General features: G+C 39.8%; 1 protein-coding gene across 9 annotated transcripts in view; it reads right to left on the minus strand.

The window, feature by feature from the left end:
* Positions 1 to 17,809, minus strand: part of TECRL (trans-2,3-enoyl-CoA reductase like) — a 66,352-nt gene extending 48,543 nt beyond the window's left edge. For all 9 annotated transcript variants that reach the window (XM_082282276.1, XM_082282278.1, XM_082282275.1 and 6 more), the window contains exons 1-2: positions 17,540 to 17,809; positions 4,118 to 4,169 (exon numbers count right to left, since the gene is read on the minus strand). In XM_082282276.1, the coding sequence (XP_082138402.1) occupies positions 4,118 to 4,169; positions 17,540 to 17,773 (286 nt within the window). In that variant the 5' untranslated portion in view covers positions 17,774 to 17,809. The remainder of the gene's footprint in view (positions 1 to 4,117; positions 4,170 to 17,539) is intronic.
* Between the last annotated feature and the right edge of the window lie 328 nt (positions 17,810 to 18,137).

Raw genomic sequence — 18,137 nt, forward strand, 5'->3', positions numbered from 1 at the left:
GGTAGAAGTGAGCTGAAGGCAGTAACAGGTCATTTTGAAAAGGGGAGGAGGGACAATATGCACAGGGAAAATTATTGTGTGATTTGGTACTTCTGCTTATGTTTGTCTTCTGAGAGCACATCTCCTTGCACTAAGCAATAAACATCTTATTCAAGCACCTGGAAGTCAGTGGGAGTGTTTGACAGGCGTGGTGAATGCTGTGGTGGAAGGGCCTGCACGGGAGCCTCTGATTTGCTTTTGTGCAGACAGTCAGACAGGGGGTGCAATGACCAGGGGGTTTGCAGGGTGATGGAATCTGCAGGGTTCTCCTGTTGCTTCTGGGGAACACTCAGGATGAGAGCAGTAGGTAAAACCTGTCAGATGATCCATAACACACTGCCCTGCTGTAAGGAGGAGGCTAAAAGAGAGATTGGTCCCATCATGAAGAAGGAATTGCACTGTCTTTTTCCTCATCCTCTCTCTAGAGAAAAGCAAGAGAAAATATTTCAACAGCATTCCAGGGAACATAGGTCCCAGGATCACTATAGAAATACCTATAAGGAGCAGTTACAAGATGGTATGGCAAGATTCTGAAGTTTCATATTGTTTAGAAGTTATGCTGTTTATTCTTGAGTGCCATCTACTGACAATTTCTGTATTAATTATTTGCTTTCATTGATATGGCTTATTTTAAATGCCCTGTATAACTTCTTTTAGCTTAGATGTTCCTTATTCCTTGAGCACTTTATTTCCCTCTGCAGCCCAGGATACCCTTGACATGATGTTTTCAGTTGTCTCTTGGACTTCACTTTTTCCTTCCACACATCACTAGGCTTCCTGCCTTCCCTGCCTGCTCCTTCTGCCTAGAGGGTAATTTCTGGCCTCCCTACGCTCACCCTTCTGGCTTCAAAGTGTAGCTGCAATTGTGCTGTCCCCCTTGTGCAAGAGGTTGCCTCCATCAGTTTGTTACAGTACTGCTGAGATCTTATTACCCCCTTTCATTTCTGTTCTTCCTCTTCTTTCAAGAGCTTTTTCAGCAACTTTCATGCAGTAACCTTGAAAATATTTAATGATCACTGACTCCACTATATTATCTGTTCTAGAGGTATTTTATTTTAGTTATGTGATACTTGAATTAGCATTATTATTACAGTTTTTCATTTTCTATCTGTAAGATTTCCTCCCCCAGCAGTCCAATACATTTTGCAAGGATAAAAATAAATTAAAGGTGAAAAGTTATTGCCAAGGACAAGAGCTCAGGAATTTTAGCCTACAAGCTATCTCTTTCTCCATTGAAAACATAATCTGTATAGATAAAGAAAATGGCAGGTACCTAACTCATTATAACCAACTGAGAAAATGGGTCAAGAGACTTCTTTCTTATACACTTAGTTTTTGGCTTGGTTGCATATCTGCCAGCTAGCCAAAGGAATGAGGAAAATTCTAGTAAAGTCTCCTAGCACACAGCACCAATTTGATTGAGGCTTCTTTGCCCATGCCTCAGACAACTCAGCATGATGGCCAGTGATACCCTGACACACAGCTGCCACTCAATTTCAGGCAGAAAACATCAAGCTGTAGAAGTGTAGGCATTTGTCCACAACACACCTATATTGTGGAACTCCTTCCCAGAGGATTTTGCTGAGGTCAAAACTGTAAGTAGGTTTAAAAAGGATTAGACAGATCCATGGTGGGCAGGTGTGATGTTTGCCATTAAGCGTGACAGCCTGGCTCTAACATCTGTTACAGAGAGCTGATGGCTGGAGGGGGCTGCAGCAGGGAATCTGCTGTTCTGGGCTGACCCCAGTTGGTGCTGCCCGTCCCTCCCACAGGCAGTGGCTACAGCAGCCAGGGGATGATTCCAAACAGCTTTAGTCTGGAAAAAGCCTTTGAACTCCCATGAAAATAGCACTTTGTCTTAAATGGTTACTCTCCACTAAGATCCCTGAATCACCGGTGATGAAACTGGGATTGCCCCCATGAACCCAATGCCACAAAAAGCACAGGATTAGGCCTTGCTGGGATTGTTTCAGTAGAGACAGTTTTGCTGAAGTGAAGTCTGAGGAGTATTTCAGTGTTTGTTCCTGGACTTCTAAATCCTTATTCTGCCTTTTGTATAAACGCAGATCGAAACTAATATTTGGCTAACTTAGAAATTATTATTCAATAAGACGGCACGTGTCAGTTGCATTTCATTTCTTTTATTTTAATGTCTAACAGCTTGTGCTGCAATTCATAATTCAGTCTTTTTCCTCCTTTCTTGAATCAGGCAGCAAAACCTGATCTGTGACAGAGATGATGCTTGTGAAATTGCTGCACAGGGGTTCCTCTCACTGAAGGGCTGACAAGATACCAGCTGAGGAGAAAGCTTAATTGCATGGGTGATCAAAGGAGAGTGTATGAAGACAGGGAGACTGTAAGGGGGTGTGCGTAGGAGTGTGTTTTAATGAGAGATTATAGGGGAACATGTGAGTCTGGCACACACAAAATGACAGAAATGAATGCATGAGCTAGTACAAAATAGCATGCTAACCAAAGGCATCCACAGATCAGCTTCAGCCCCTTCTCAGCCCTTGCCTAAGAGAACAATATTTTATTAGCTGTCATCCCACTAACTATACAAAGAGAAAAAAGTGAAGGTTTGATCTTTGCAACCGGGAAAGGAGGAAGGGGGGGAACCTCATGAGACAACAACATCCAGGCTGAACTGGAAAAGAGAGATCAAAGCAATGAGCTGAAATGAGAAGAAAGGACAGAGGACACTGATATGGTGTACTCCAAGGAATGGGAGGAATTGACGTAAAAAACTGAGAACTTAAAAAGCATTGAAGGCACTTGCCAGCCCTTCCCTGCGCTGTAAAACACTGCACTGCAAGAGGTTTGGTTCATGATGTGTGCTGTGCTTTGTTGTATGCTTACTGTCTTCCTTTACACTCAGCTCCACTTACATCACTGGGAGTACTCGAGGAGTAAGATGCCTCTTAATATCAAAACAGGTGCCATTGAAATGGCTTGTACACAATCTTGCATCATTTTAGCCCAAATCCATTAAAAACCACATCACAGTTATATTGGCATAAACCTCTGTGCCAGGGTTCTCCAACAAATTTAAACTGCATCAATATAAATCCCGTTTCAATTGATTTAAGAGATTCTAGGCAGAAGTGCACTGCATTTGACAAACTGATGGGAGGACATACCCTTACTGAAATATTAAAACTTATGCACTCGATCTTTTCATATTCAGCAGTGTGGCTTTTGAACTTTTGCCATTTTGTATTTTACAAGCCCTTACAGGGAGGGAAAATAAGTAACTTTAGAGCAGGCAGGTTAACAGCCTTTCACTTCATCAACTGAACCCGTGTGCAACCACAGATGCCTTAAGCTTCAGTGTTTTATAAAATTCTAAGGACAGAGGAGAATCATAGTGCTTTTTCTACTTACCCTACTCTGAACTCAGGCATATTAGTGGCTGACAACCTTTTTTTTGTTGTTGTTGCAAAAGGGATCTAGCCTTTAGTTGATCACACTTTTTTTTTTTGTAAAACTAATGAAAGCTCAGTATCTAAGATGCCACTCACTAGACCAGGGTGCTCAGTGCCCCATCCAACCTGGCCTGGAACCCTTCCAGGGACAGGACATCCACAGCTTCTCTGGGCAGCTTGTGCCAGTGCTTTGCCACCCTCACCATAAAGAATTTCCTCTGCATATCTAACCTAAATCCAGATGTCATTTAATCACTCTGAACTCAAGTTCTCCACTACAGTATTTCTTTGGTCCACATGGTCAGTTTAGGGCCAGCTTAAAGCAGTCTATATTTATTGAAGTTTATCCAGTATAACACTGGGAGAACAAATGTAGTACTGGTCTTGAATTGACACTGTGTAACATTAAAAACAAGATTAAAACTACTGCCCCTCATGTGCTGGCAGTGATAAATTATGCAGTTATCTCCTTCCAGTCTCTCCCATCTGCAATAGCTACAATAGAACTTTAGTTCAAACACTGTTCTTATTGAGCACTGGAGCTGTCAAGCCAGTCTCAGCTTTTGTGTGAGATTCATGAAAAATAAATTTGACAATTTCTCTAAGTGAAAGGCCTCTAACTATGCCTCCAGCCTGGTAGCCATAGTACTTACATGCTTTGTGAAATTTGTGTTTCACATCAAGAAGGGTAGATGCTGGAGGTACCTGGGAAAAAAAGCAAAATTCATGCAGATTAGTTTTTCTTTCTTCTTCACTTTGGGATCCTTTCTCCACTCTAATGCAGATATGCTTAATTTTGTCTGCAAGTTCTTCGGGCTAGAATGAAACAAATCAGAAAATTTGCTTTCACATGTTGGTATGTTATTAAGGATTGTCCATATTTGATTTACACGTCACCTGGACCACCTCTGCCTGGTCAATGGAAGGGTAAAAACCACAAAGGTCAAGAGAGAAAGCTGCTGGCACTGCTTGATGCAATAATTGCCCCCAAGGTGAAACCAGTGGGAAAATTTAAAGGGTTTAGCTTAAAAGTTAGGTTGAAGCATGCTGAGGTCTATCTCCTAGAGATATGAAAGGGTTCTCTGGAGAGGCCAGTAGCAAAAGTGGCAGGTTCTGTCCTTTCTGCCTGAAATGAGTTTGCTTCTGCGTGCTTTTGTTCATGTCCACTGAAGCAATTCAGGCGTCACAGTGTTAGAGGGCAGTCTGGAGGCTTTTTTAGGCTCTGTTTTATTGTGTATATTGATTTCTTAATATACTTTGTACAAATTGTATGAGAAACACAGCATTTACTAGAGCAAAAGACTTGGATTTGCCTTTTGTTTTCCAGGAAAGGCAACAGGACTCTTGAGGAAGTAGCACGTTGAGCTACTTATTAGTGGATTGTGACAATAACCATGCAAAAGTATAGAGAAGAACATGAGAAATTCTCCTAGTAGAGATCAGTCAGAACCTTAACATAGGTTGTTTTGTTGAAAAGATTGAGTTTGGAGAAATACTGATGAAATAAAATAAAACTGCTGACTCCAAAGCAACAAATCAGCACAGAAAGAAAATTTACTCTTATGTTATTTGACACCCCATGCAAATATAAAATATATGTGCTATCAGTACTTATGAGTAACCCAACTTGCTTCCAGAAATAATATGAACAGGCAGAGAGCTCAATATGGATTTCAATGATCTAAAGATGTAAAATGACACCTGTGCTAAAAGGCAGTAAAGTACAGACCTCTCCCAGCTTTTTCCTTGGGTTTAGCTGAGAACACTCTATTTTCCACTGTTACAGAGGGTTTTACTGGGCATTGGAAAAGTCCTTATTTACAGGAGCTGCTGTAAATTACATTCTACTTAAACCCTGACTTGTGTCTATGTTGTGTCTGCTAAGCAATGCCAACTCCACCCAAATCAAGGCCTGGGCTCCTTGAAACCAGGGATCACCTTTTCTCTGTCCCCAAACCTGTGTTGACCCAAACCACGTTGAACAGTACTGGGCCAGGCAAGAGGCATTGCCCTGGGAGTCTCTTTTCTTCCTAGCTGCAGCAAACAAAGAAGACCTTTTATCTTTCTTAGTTCAAAAATAAAAGAAAATATTTTATCTGTTTGTTGCACTGAAGCCATTTCATGCATCACCCAATAGAACAGCACATCTCCCATAATCTCCATGTGTCTTTTCTTGTCACATGTGCACCCTCTGTGGACTTGACTACTGGAGCTGGGGGCTTAGGTTCTCAAAACCTCTAAAAATGTCTGAAATTGCTTTATCACACTTTGTAATCTCCCACCTGTGAGGCCTGGAGCCCAGAATCCATCAGATATGGATGCAAGCACTGTTAGGTGGCAAAAACTATTCAGCACACAAGCCTGCAGACCAAAATCTGTCATGTGTCCTAGCAAAGGGCAGATGTGCAGGTATTTAGAGGTGGCATTGCCAGCTGAAGGACAGGGATGGTCTTTTCCAATTTGTCAGAAACACACTATAAGCCACAGTACTGCAGGGCCTGCATCCCTACAGATCAGCACCTCACTGTGATGGGTTCTGGGACAGAGTAGTTAGGGCTAAACCATGCTCTGGAGAGCTGATCATCTGATTTAGTCAAAGCAAGCTGAAAAACTGTAAAGCTTAGCATGCTTACGAAGCAGTGCTTGCTCAAAACACAGCCTAGGTCTCCATCTCCAGCCCTCCTGAGTATGTTTTCACTTCAGGGCAGAGCTGCTCTCAATCTGTTCCAAATGCTAGCCCAGCCCTCGTTAGCAACTCTACCTTTACATCCCTCTCCTTTTTTTCATCCTGAGACAATCAGTGCTTTCTCCCCTCTAAATTGTCCTATGGCAGAGCCTAACTTCAGCTATTTAAAAAGTTGATCTAAGCTCATGCTTTAGGTCTACCTGTGGAACCATCCACATGCCTTAGGTGTTTAAAAGTCACAAAGTGTTTCCAGTGTCCTGCTGCAGCCCAGGAGCCAGTGAGTGTGCCCACGGGGTGTGAGATGTGCAGCACCACACACCACTCCCCACCTCCAAAGCCGGCGCTCGCAGCGTACAGCAGCAGCTGGAAGGGCCGTGCTCTGTACACCCCTGAGCAAGGCAGAGCTCATTAGCAGGAGCACTGCTGTGCTTGGCTACATCCAAGCTGCTTCAGGCCAGAGCTGGTTTAAGCCCTGCCAGCCCGGGCCCAGAGATGTCTGGGCTGGTGAGTCGCAGTCTGGCAGCTCTGCGTGGCTCTGCACAGGCTGTGGGGGCCAAGGGAAGGCATGGAGCTCACATCCAGCCAGTAGGGCAGCAGGACACTTGTTTTATGAGCCAGCTGGCTTAGAAGAGGACCTTCCACTTGAGACAAACTGCACAGATTGTGAGCTGAAAAATAACACAAATACTTTCTCCCTTCAGAATGGGTTGTGACATAGAAGAATCGCGGTGTCCTTTCCCAGGCAGAATAATGAGGCTATAGCCACAAAAGAATGAAATACACTTTTTTATGATCTTGATAATTCTGTGTCCTTTTTTAAAGACCTCATAAAACAACCAGTGAAGTTATAGTTTCTAATATTGATCAGTGAGAAGATGGATGCTGAGACACCAGCTTACTACTAAGGGTGTCCTCTTCGTAGACCATTAGTTATCTTTTGTTCTTTTCATTGTACATCAATACAAGCTGAGGAATTGTCAGGACTGGGAAAGTATCTGCCCTTATTACCCTTCCTGCTAACTGAATAAAACACTCTGGAATATTTCACTGTAATTATTAGTCTTACTCTCATTCTTCTGAATTATTTCTAAAAGTGTTATAACCCTTTCTTTCTTCTATTTCAGCACTTTTCAAATATGCAAAGGCAAAGCAGAGTGAGAGACCACCCTTAATTTGTTTAAAGCAAGACGGATTTCTGCTCTTATTTGGTATGTATCTTCTACAGTCCGATGGTCAAGCCAGTTTATCCCTACAACTTCTTAACTTGTAATCTAACACCAGATTTAAAATATAGTCAACTTTCTAATAAATGACTATCATGTGTAAGGTGCCAGACTACTTTTTCTCGAAAAAATGTTATGAATAAATGCATATTTTGCAGCTGTGGGTTCCATTCATTACACTTTTCATTCAGAAAAGGATGATTTAAAAATGTCAAATCCTGGTTTTCCTGTACTTTCACAGCCAGAAAACTTTTGCTTTTCCATTTGAGGCAACTTTTCATTTATAAGAATTCAATAATTAAAGGACCTTCTGGGTCATCCATACCAGTTCTGTTCTTCCTTTCAACACCAATGCACAAAGCATCACATTTCTTTTTAAGATTTAAAATACCATATTAGTATTTTATGCTATGACTCAAGGAAGAGCACTAAGTGGAAGATATTAAGGGAACTTAATACTGCCTTTTGTGAGTGCAAGCTAATCAGATAGTTATCCACTTTCATACCTCTTTTACATTTATAAGTCAAGGAATTATGCCAAATCTGGTGATCTGTATGTAATTGCATCACACAGTTCTTGCACTAAAGAATTATTGTAGGGGTCAGAGGTCAGCAGAATATCAATAAGAATTTGGATAATAGAATTTCAGCAAATAAGTAATCTTTCATCCAACATTTCCCTATGAATATTTTTTTCTCTTTGTGACATATCAGTACCACTGCACTGCTGAGTCACCTACTTTATAATAGGCATTTTCCATAATTGCAGAAATTCAGAAATTCTTTCACTCCAGCTGCTCATTAACCACCACCCCATCTTCAGCCAGGGTAAATTTGTTCAAAGGGGTGACATCAGTTTATTGCAGCTGAGGATCTGGCTGCAAAAGAGATAACCAGCTAATGGGAAAGCCAGGTAATTTCCAAATTCAGTACTCAACAAATACTTCATCATTACTGCTTTTCCACCCTGTCCTTGTTTTGGGAGCATGCTGTATTATCAGAAACCAGCAGCATTCCACAGAAAGTTAATTAGAAAAACACCTGTTCTAACAGAGTTCTGTGTTTCGTGAATTTGACTTCCAGATTAGACTGGCTCTTTCTTATTGTCAGTTTTCAAAGACAGAATTAAAAATTGGCACTGTTTTGCTTTAACCTTTCCCTGGTGTGTCTCACACTGCTCTCTTGGTGAACCAGTGTGCTGGTCATGCCCAAAGAGATATAAATAAATGAGCTCACCATGGATGACATAGAGGTAACTACATATAGACAAGTGTTGTCAGCAGCTACACAAAGGCTTTATACAGAATGCAGTATTTTACTCAGTAAACTACAGTGAAGTGGCTCCCAAAGAGCTGGCTCTGATCTCAATCTCTCAATCCAGTCTTTCCAGAACCAGGAGATATTCCGAATTATGGCTTGAGCTGAAGTAGTTTCCAGCACACGTCCGTAAGTAGAGGGCTGTCTCACTGAACAGTCTTCCAGATTATTAACTGGTCACATGAACCTTGGCATATGAGATAATCTGACTAGTATTTCCAGTGATTATGGGCCAAATTAGCTAAGAATACACGTAGCCACATGCTTGCTGGGTGCAGTCATGTCAATGCACACCAGGCAAGTTTGTCTCTAAAGATGATTAATTGTTTTTGTACTGATAGCTGGGTATTTCTATTAAAAAAAAGAATCCTCTCTCTTTGCAAATAATTGCCTGAAAAGGTATCAGACACCAAAAAGAGCTTTTTGTCTCTCTGCTAAAGATGAGAGTGGAAGTAAAGAGAAGGTAATTCATTAGCAGAGAGAAGGTGTGCAAGCCATGCCTCAGATTACAGAATTCAACATGTACACCAATTTCTGAGCAAATCTGACTGGAATTGGTCCTCTGACCTTTTATTAAGGGGGATTGAGTAAGGTTACTGTTCACCTCAGCACCTGAATAGCAGAACTTGTCAGGAAGCCTCAGTCCCAACACTTTTCTACCAGGGAAATGGAGCTGTTCTGGCAAAACCCTGGATGTGTAAATTTGTGTTGACTTCAAATTTTAAAAATGGAATAGAAATTTTTTTTTTAAATCTGCTTCTGGCACATGCTGGAAATTCATTTTGTTGTTATTTTCATTACTTTTTATCCCTCATCTGTATGAAACTGTCATTACTTTTGCATTATTTTATGACACATCTATCATGACGGTGCAAAATAATATAACACATGGTTCTCGTGTCATTGAAAACAACCCAATAGGAAATAATATGCAAATAAATGCACTATTAAGTTGTAAAATAAATTGAACTTGAAATATTTATTGTGTCATAACAGATTGAAATATTTATTGTGTCATAACAGATTGAAATATTTCAGAATTAACTTGTAATGCAATCTTTCCCAAATTCTACCTCATCAAAAATTCAAGACTCATTTTTTTTCCCACTGTTGCTTTCAAAGACAGCAACATTTGGGATATTCACGTAAAAACAAATTATGTGACCAAAAAAAAAGTGATATAAAAGAAAAATAATAACAGAAACTTTAAAATAAATATTATAATGTTTTATTATAAACATATAGAACAATGTTTTCTTAAATATAAATAATATATTTTTAGAATAATAAAGAAAAATTCTGACCTGCAATTCTCAGGAAAAAAGTGAGGCTTGGGGTGGGGTTTATGTTTTTGTTTGGATTTTGATTTCCAGTTCTAGCACAGATAAAGCATATGGCTTAGCTGTGGCACCTCTGAATTCGTCTTCCCTTTTCTATCAAATGGCTGTATAGATTTTTGTTTGCTTTTTTATATCTACACAGACTGCTAAAATTTAAAATCAAGAGGTGCACCAAAGAACCAATATTTAGCACAAGATGGTCACAATCTGTTTGGGGGACTGCATGAAGTAAAAAAAAAAAAAAAGCCAAAAGATTAACCAATTCAAAAGAAAATTCACCGAAGAATTTATTTTGTCAAAACAAGTGGCTCTCTGAGCAGCAGGGCTAATAAAGCAGGTCCATGGAGGGAAGCTGGAAGCTGAGAAGCAGCAGATAGGAATGGGAAATGAGGGTGATAGAGGAGAACAACCAGGCAGCATCAGGTCTGTTAGAAATCCAAGTACTATTCATTATTCAATACCAAGTGCAATGAGGAGACTGCTGTACTTCTGGTAGAGATTCTCTGACTGCAACAGTTTGTTCTTTTGAAGCACAAGAAACGTGGCTGTTAAGAAAGAAAATCTTGCATTTTAAGGACTTTCTTAAAATCCAGAATTGCTTAAACATAGGCAGATATAATAATAGCATTAACATATACTGCTGGGTATTTATAGATCCATGACTACATGGCTCAGGTGTTTTGTGAAGAATCATACGTCTGACTTCAGAAAGAACCTGAAGCATGTTCTGATGGAGCAATAAATCACATGCAGGAGTATTTTAATGCTACAATAATGCCTATATGAGATGCCATTATGCACCTGACTTTCCATCATGGGCTGTGCTGTTAGCTATTAGACTAATAAAACATCTACTGCTCCCTGTGGTCTGGTATTGCTCCAGTACATTCATAATTTGCAATAATCTGTGAATTATCTTTGATGCAATAAGGCAAATGTGTGGCTGGGGTAAAATGTCATAACTTTGGTGGGAAAGAGGACATTTTCACACTGGCTGGGAATCTGTATCTGTTGAGAATTTTTGGCAATATTCACTGCTCTGGTAACATAGCTGCCTTTTACTGCTGGCCAGAATGGCTTATGTTCAGGAAGAGTTGGAGCACCACCAGTGTATCACAAATTCACTTTCTTGTTTTTGCTGAACTTTGTATGAAACTTAATTTTTTAAAAAAATATTTATTATATTTGTTTCTTTATTCTTTCCCCAGGCTTAGGCTTTTTTTATCTAAAATAAGAGATGCATAAAACCTGTCATTTAAAGGCACTTCTAAGCTTTGATTAGTATCAGCTGAAGCATTAGTCATCTGTTGCAGCTTCTGTAATTCTTTAAATTATCCCTTTACAAATGCTAAATGCCCTAAAGGTACCAGCTTCTCCCCTCCTCAGTCTCTCTCTTCTAGAAAAATCAAAGGCCATTTCTCCAGGTATTCCATTTAAAAAGCCATCTCACAGCAAGCAAGAAGTTATATGTAGAGTTGCCTCTTTTCATCTGAAACCATCTGTAGCTATATTGACATTAAAATTATGTGAATTTCTAGCAGAGCAGGAAGAAATAAGTGTCATGCATTGCTACAACAGAATTTGAATATGTTTACCTACTTTACCAAGTATAAGTAATAACTGGGGAAGAAAATACTACTGTCATCACTTCCAGCACTGGAGGCTAGGTATAAGATTCAATTCTTACAGGCAAGAAAACACACAGATTTTATAAATGTATTTTTTTGCTGTGCCCCCCAGCAGGGACCAGATCCCCATTGTGCTGGATGCTGTGAAAATGTACAGTAAAAGACACCACAAAATCCTCCTTCCAAAAGGAAATTTAAAAAGAGGACTTCTACAGCAATCAGACTAAATTCAGCCATTTTGCTGTGGGAATTGCTGCTATGTGGGACTCAGCATATCCATGTCTTACTGTAGTAAGCCCCCTAGTTTGACACAGCTGGTTATTCAGCCCCTTTGGGCATCTCTGGCATCAGTGGTGGCACATCTTCAATGACAGATTGCCTGAATGAGAAAAATGATGATAAAAATTCTCTGCGTGAAATGAGGCCGCTGTGGATGGTCACAGGTTCTGCTCATTCTCCACAAAGAAGAATATATAGTCCTCTGAAGTGAAATATTAGAAGTGAAAGATTTAAGGGGGGGGGGGGGGGGGGGGGGGGAATACCTAAAATGGCCATGAAGGTATTAATCTCTTTCCTGGGAAAGGACTTCTTTACTTTGCTTCCCTAGAATGAGGCTAATGGGGAGAATCTGACATTAGAGGCAATGTTCTGGTACTGCAAAGAGTTCCTTTGCAGAGTTTCATTGCCTACTTTAATGACTGCATTTGCTCACCTAAAATGAATGTGGTATGTCTAACCTTCAAGCCATGATGTGAGAAGTTATTTTTATTTGCTAGAGCTGACTGTGCAAGAGACAGTGATGACTGCTCTCCTTGGCTGTTCACTTTCTGTGAGAGAGTAGCAACCCACAGGCAAGGGGAAGAGATTTCTGATACCAGAGACAGCATTTCTGCATGTAAATGGCTTTGCTGACATGCCAGTGTAAATTCATTGTATTATTAAGTCATCACATGCAGGTAACAAAGATACTTTGTTGATTTAGGTGATTTTCAACCAAAAAAATGCTTATGAACTCATTCAGAGAAGGACAGGCCTTTCAGAGCAATCAGAATAAGCCCTAATTCATCTTTGGCAAAAGACGTAGTGATATACACACTGTAGTATTTCTCTGCAAGAAATGTTGTGTATGTAGAAGTGACTGTGTTGATGCACAGATGTGTGTCTATGCAAGGGCCTTTTAATTCACTAAAAATGACAATATTCACATGACATTCATTGTAGGCATTGCACAGCATGCCTACACTCACAAACATACAGGTAAATGTTCCTACAGGGTGTATTGTCAACTAAAAACATTTATCTATCACTAACTGGGTTTTACAAAGAGATTTCAGTGGGAGAGGGCATGAGGTGGGGCATGGAGAGCTGGTTTAATGAACAGTAGGAAAGTAGCCTCCATTATCTTTGCAACACATCAAGAAAAGAGGCTCTTCCTGCACATCTGAGGGAGCAAGCTCTCTTCTGCAGGCCTTAGGAAGTGTTCTGAAAGGGAGGATCACTGCATAGTAGCCAAAACCTGAGTTTCCACCTCTGTTTACAGCTTAACTTGCAAAAGCGTACAGCACAAAACTATTGAGCTCCGAGGCTTTTGACGGGAAAAAGCTTTCTCTGCTGGTTCCCCCAGAGGTGATTTATTCTGTAAAAACTGTATTGTGTAACACTTTCTGCCTTAAAAGCAACTCATGCAAAGTTAATTACATTGCACCATTTGTGAGAAAATACATTTTACTACAAGTTAATATGAAGAAAAAAATATTATACAATGAGTGCTATAAAAGAAACAGTTATGAGTTGCTTTAACAGCATTTATAAATCAAATCACTGCACATCGATAACTTTGAAACCAACCTACATCAGGCTTTTGGAACTATGTATGAGTAAAACAGTTTTTGAGTAGCTATGTATTTTTCATAAGTTGTGGGTGGCAAAAAAAAATGTGGGTTATTTGTTAAAAAATACAAAAAGGAATTGTTTTCTTTCATTTATAAGACTTGATTTTTGTGTGTTCTGCTGTTTTCTGTGGCTTTTTGGAAGTAATACAGAAGCCAAAATCCTTAGACATTTTGTGATGCTTTTTAATTGAAAATATTTGTTACAAGAAATCACTAATTACATGCTTTCCACTTTACACAGAGATAGAAATTTCATCCATACAAATTAATAAATTGCAAGGAAAAAAGGGACTTTTGATCATCTAGGCTCACCTGCTGTTTTACACTGGCCAAAGAAGAGATTCCTTCCTTGCTAAATACTCACTGAGCAAGAAACCAGTATGATTCATGTTTCAGCTACTTCTTATTCAACTATTTATTAATCTGAGAATATCTTCACATAAATGCAGTATTGATGTGCATATTCAAGAGGTGAAGATTGGCCCACAAGACACTAAACTGTTATTTACCATCTCTTAACTGTCAAAATATGGGCCAAATTGCTTGGTTAAATTTTCCTAATTGTGGCTTTCAGGCACCAGCTCTTGTAAGGCCTTTGGGTGCTTTGGTAAGGACCTTCCTGCTCAGAGACATCGTCTCCTGGGCCTGCCTCCTTGGAGAGCAGGGAAAGAAGGAAGGAAAACCCAGGATGCTGTCCTGCACGCTGACCCAGACATCTGGACTCTTGTCCTGTCATGGGCAGTGTGTGGAGCAGGAGGCTGCTCGTACACCTCCTCACAACTTCAGTGCCTAGTCCCTAGGCACCTCTTCTGAGCATTTATGTACTGCTTTTAGGGCAGTTGTAGCCTGAGTTTAAATTAACTTTCCCCACTTGGAGACTTCCCCTAGTTTGGGGACATTTTGTAGAATAACTGGGGGAAAAAAAAAATATAAAGTGAGGCAAGTTTGTGATTCCTCCATTCCCTCCCCATCCCCCAAAATCAGAAGCCTCTTCTCCATGGCTTATCACCTCGGAATTAATTTCTGTACCAAGAGCAAATCTGGGGAAAAAGATCTCACACTGCTATTATTCCTCTTCTAAATTCTTTAAGTAACTCACTGCAAAAGCTCATGTGTGCCAAACTACTTGCATAATGTCATATCCATAGCAGAGAAAGTCCCCAGAGCAGGTTGACAATATTAAATAAAAGAAATGATACTCCCATAAAGAATTTCATGTTCACAGCGTGCATGTGCAAAATAAGCTCCGGTGTTGCTGACTCGTGTGAATTTTACTTCAAGTTTTGCAAGATTAGGTAATTTTCTTCAGGACCCAACTCCTGCAGGACATGACTATGGGACCAAAATGTCTGGGATTTTTCTCTCCTCCTGCTTCCTTTCAGTATTTTTTTCTGCCTTTCCTGGTTGTAGAAAAGCCTGCAATATGATGTGAATGTGTCTTAAAAGTTTAAAAGCAGACAAATATGTATTTATTCTGTTCCTTGAAGTTAAAGACAATCAAGAACTTATAATAACCACTTAATCTAAGTGACTGCTCCTTCCCAAAAGTATAAGATAGGTAAGAAAACCAAAGGAAATAATGTTATTTTCCTTTTTCAGATGGAGAATTAACTCAGAGATTTCATTGTGCTGGATTCAAAACCTTGGATTGATGCCAACTGGTTTCTCAAGCTCACACAGCTAAACAGACCTTTTCTAAATCCCTGACACTGCATTGAGGACAGGAAATAATTTCTTGCTAAATACCAGAACTAGTTAAATGTACCATAATTTTGCAGACTTTACAGAGCTCCCACTAATCTGAATAGGATTCAGAAGCACATGCAAGAGCCTCCTAGGAAATCAACCTCTGGAAGCAGCTCCTGGTGTTTAACCACAGAGCATTAAGCACTGAATTAGTCTGCCTGAGTTTCTGTTGGGTGGAGAAAGAAAGGGTTCTTCTCTCTGCCATTATAATACAGTTTGGCCCTTTAGATTCATCTGAGAACATTACAAATGCATTGCTAAATCATAGTATTCTGAACCACTAGTAATATGCAATAAGAATCTAAATACATACATTTTAAAATCTATGGTTCCTACTCTCTCCTATTCTGACAAGCAATAATTACATGCAAACCCAAGAAATTAAGTTAATCATAACTGTCTTACAAACAGAAAACAGGCATTAGAAGTGTCATGTTGGCCCTGTATCAGTTATATTTAATTAAACAGAAAATTATGCAGAATCCAGTACAACAGACTCTTGTTTGCTCTAAAAACCAACTGAAATTAAGGTCACCAATAATAACAAGTGTTCATGGAAGCAAGCAACTCAACTTCTGTACTGTCAGGGTTGACTTAGGAGGGGATTATCACAGCAAATAAAGGGACTTAAACAGCCAGGTGAATGAGCATACAGAAACCAAATTCTTTAGGCAGTCTCAGAAATCTCAGCCTTGTACTGTACTTGCACCAATCCCTCGGTACTGTGCCAAAAATATTTTTATAAAAGTCCATGCTGCTGGCTATGTAAATTGAACATATATTCCTGCTTCTGAGCAGAGGCTTCCTGCTGTTATTGCTACCCTCTGTGTATTTTACCTCTGAATACAATCACCACTCATGTCTCTCTTTTCACCTCTACAGGGGCAGAATCCATGGTTTGGAGGGGGTGTAGAAACTCTTCAAGGTCAGAAAAACTCAGAATAAAGATTAAAACACAGGTCTGGTATCATCCCAGCAGCATGCAGCACAGAAAGATTCCTGAAATGTGGCTCTTTGCCTAATGCTGTTTCTTTATTATTTTTCTTTTAATGACACTATAGGAAAGCTCAAGATAAGAAACAGACATAGTCTGTCTTTTGATCAAAACCTAATTCTAAATGTATGTACATAAACTAACGGTCTAAATAACACTTAATAAAGTGATGTGACCGCTATCATCAAAATTGTTATTAATAGTCATCCTATTTGTTTGACCATTTTGGACACGTTTCCTCTTTGGGTACATTAAAAAAAAAATAGCAAAAAATATTTTGCCCCATTAGGAATGAACAAATGAGTCATTTACCATTAACTAGGCACACAAATTGCAAAAACACCATTTAAATTACCAAGAACACTGGAAATCTGGTAGTATTCCACCCTGCGTCTTTCAAAGGCATTAAATTAAACATTTGAAGCAAACTTATCTACCTGTTCCAGCTCTTGCCAATGAGGATAAGGGGATTTTTTTTTTCTAGAAAACAGTAAGTCTCAAAACTCCACTAAGTTACTGAAAAATTCCATAGGCTAAATAAATTAGGATCCCCATTTTCATGGCAGTCCAGAGACCAACTCTTTCACTGAGGGACAATGAATCACAAAAATTGTGATGAAAATATTTATGAAGCATTTTTTAGCTGTTATTTATGGGTTTGTAAGCTTCCTTCCTACCCAGTCCTCTCATCCTACTTATGCAATTTGGCTGTAGTTTATATTGTTTTACTCACATTATTCAAACAAACAAAAAAAACCCCAAAAACTCAGAACACCTCTTTTAGCTAAGACCCTTTGTTTAAAACTAAAAATTTTTTTTAATTGCCAGTTCCAATCTAATAAGCAGGGCACAGCAGAGTACATTTAGATACCAGCAAGTACTCATAGCATTGCAGAGATGGTAAGCTTTACAAACACATTAAAACTGAGAATCCATTCTGAAAGAAACGTTTAAGTATCGTGCTCTGAAACAGACACTGCAATCTAAGTGTCAAGAGTCAGCCTAAGGACATAACTTGGAATCCACAGAGCAGCCAGGAGGTCTACAACAAACCAGTGCAGGATTATTTGTAAAAATCCCGAAGAAGCACAGCCCAGGGTTGTGACTAACAAGGAATTCTTAGTGTCTCCCAGAGAAAGGAATGAAAGTAGTACTACAGAATAAGACCACAACACACTGAAAACAGAGTCCCTGAACTGGCACCGTGTGAACCAGGCACACCCCCAGCGTGCTGGGATAATACACTCACCTTGTCCACAATGCAGATCTGCTTTTTGCTTTGCACATCAACAATTTCTACTTCAAAGTACGTGATTTTTGAATGTTTGAGGGCTGGCGATGGTTTGATCCGGCCAGCAGAGAGCACCAGCTGAGATAAGCTGAAAAAAGAGCGTGAGTCATTGTGAGACATGGACAGAACTCCTCCATCGGCTGCGAGATCCCTCCTGTGCTCTGGAGTGCTGGGATTCTGCCTCTTGAGCATGGTGTGACCCAGCAGCAGCGATCGTCATATCAACAGGGGACAGTTCCAGGGGAAAATGTTTCCTCTCTGCCTCAGTTAAATACAGTCACAGACTGACAAGACACAAAAGGTCAAGTGGCATTCCATTTTAAGTGTACTGTCTTATTTAGCAGGAGTGAAAACAATGGCTCTGTTAATCCATGTCTATATTTAATCTGCTGTCATGATGTGCTGCATTGGTGCTGCTGCTGCTTCCTTATTTTCTTTTTTTCATTTTATTTTAACCAGCATTTGAAACAAGACATGCAGAGATTCCCTACTAGCAGATAACAGATCCTGAAGTTCCCAAGCCCCAGAAAGGCAACCAGAAATGAATGTAGTAAAT

This window comes from Coloeus monedula (assembly GCF_965178545.1).
Source record: "Coloeus monedula genome assembly, chromosome: 5".
NCBI classification, from domain to species: domain Eukaryota; kingdom Metazoa; phylum Chordata; class Aves; order Passeriformes; family Corvidae; genus Coloeus; species Coloeus monedula.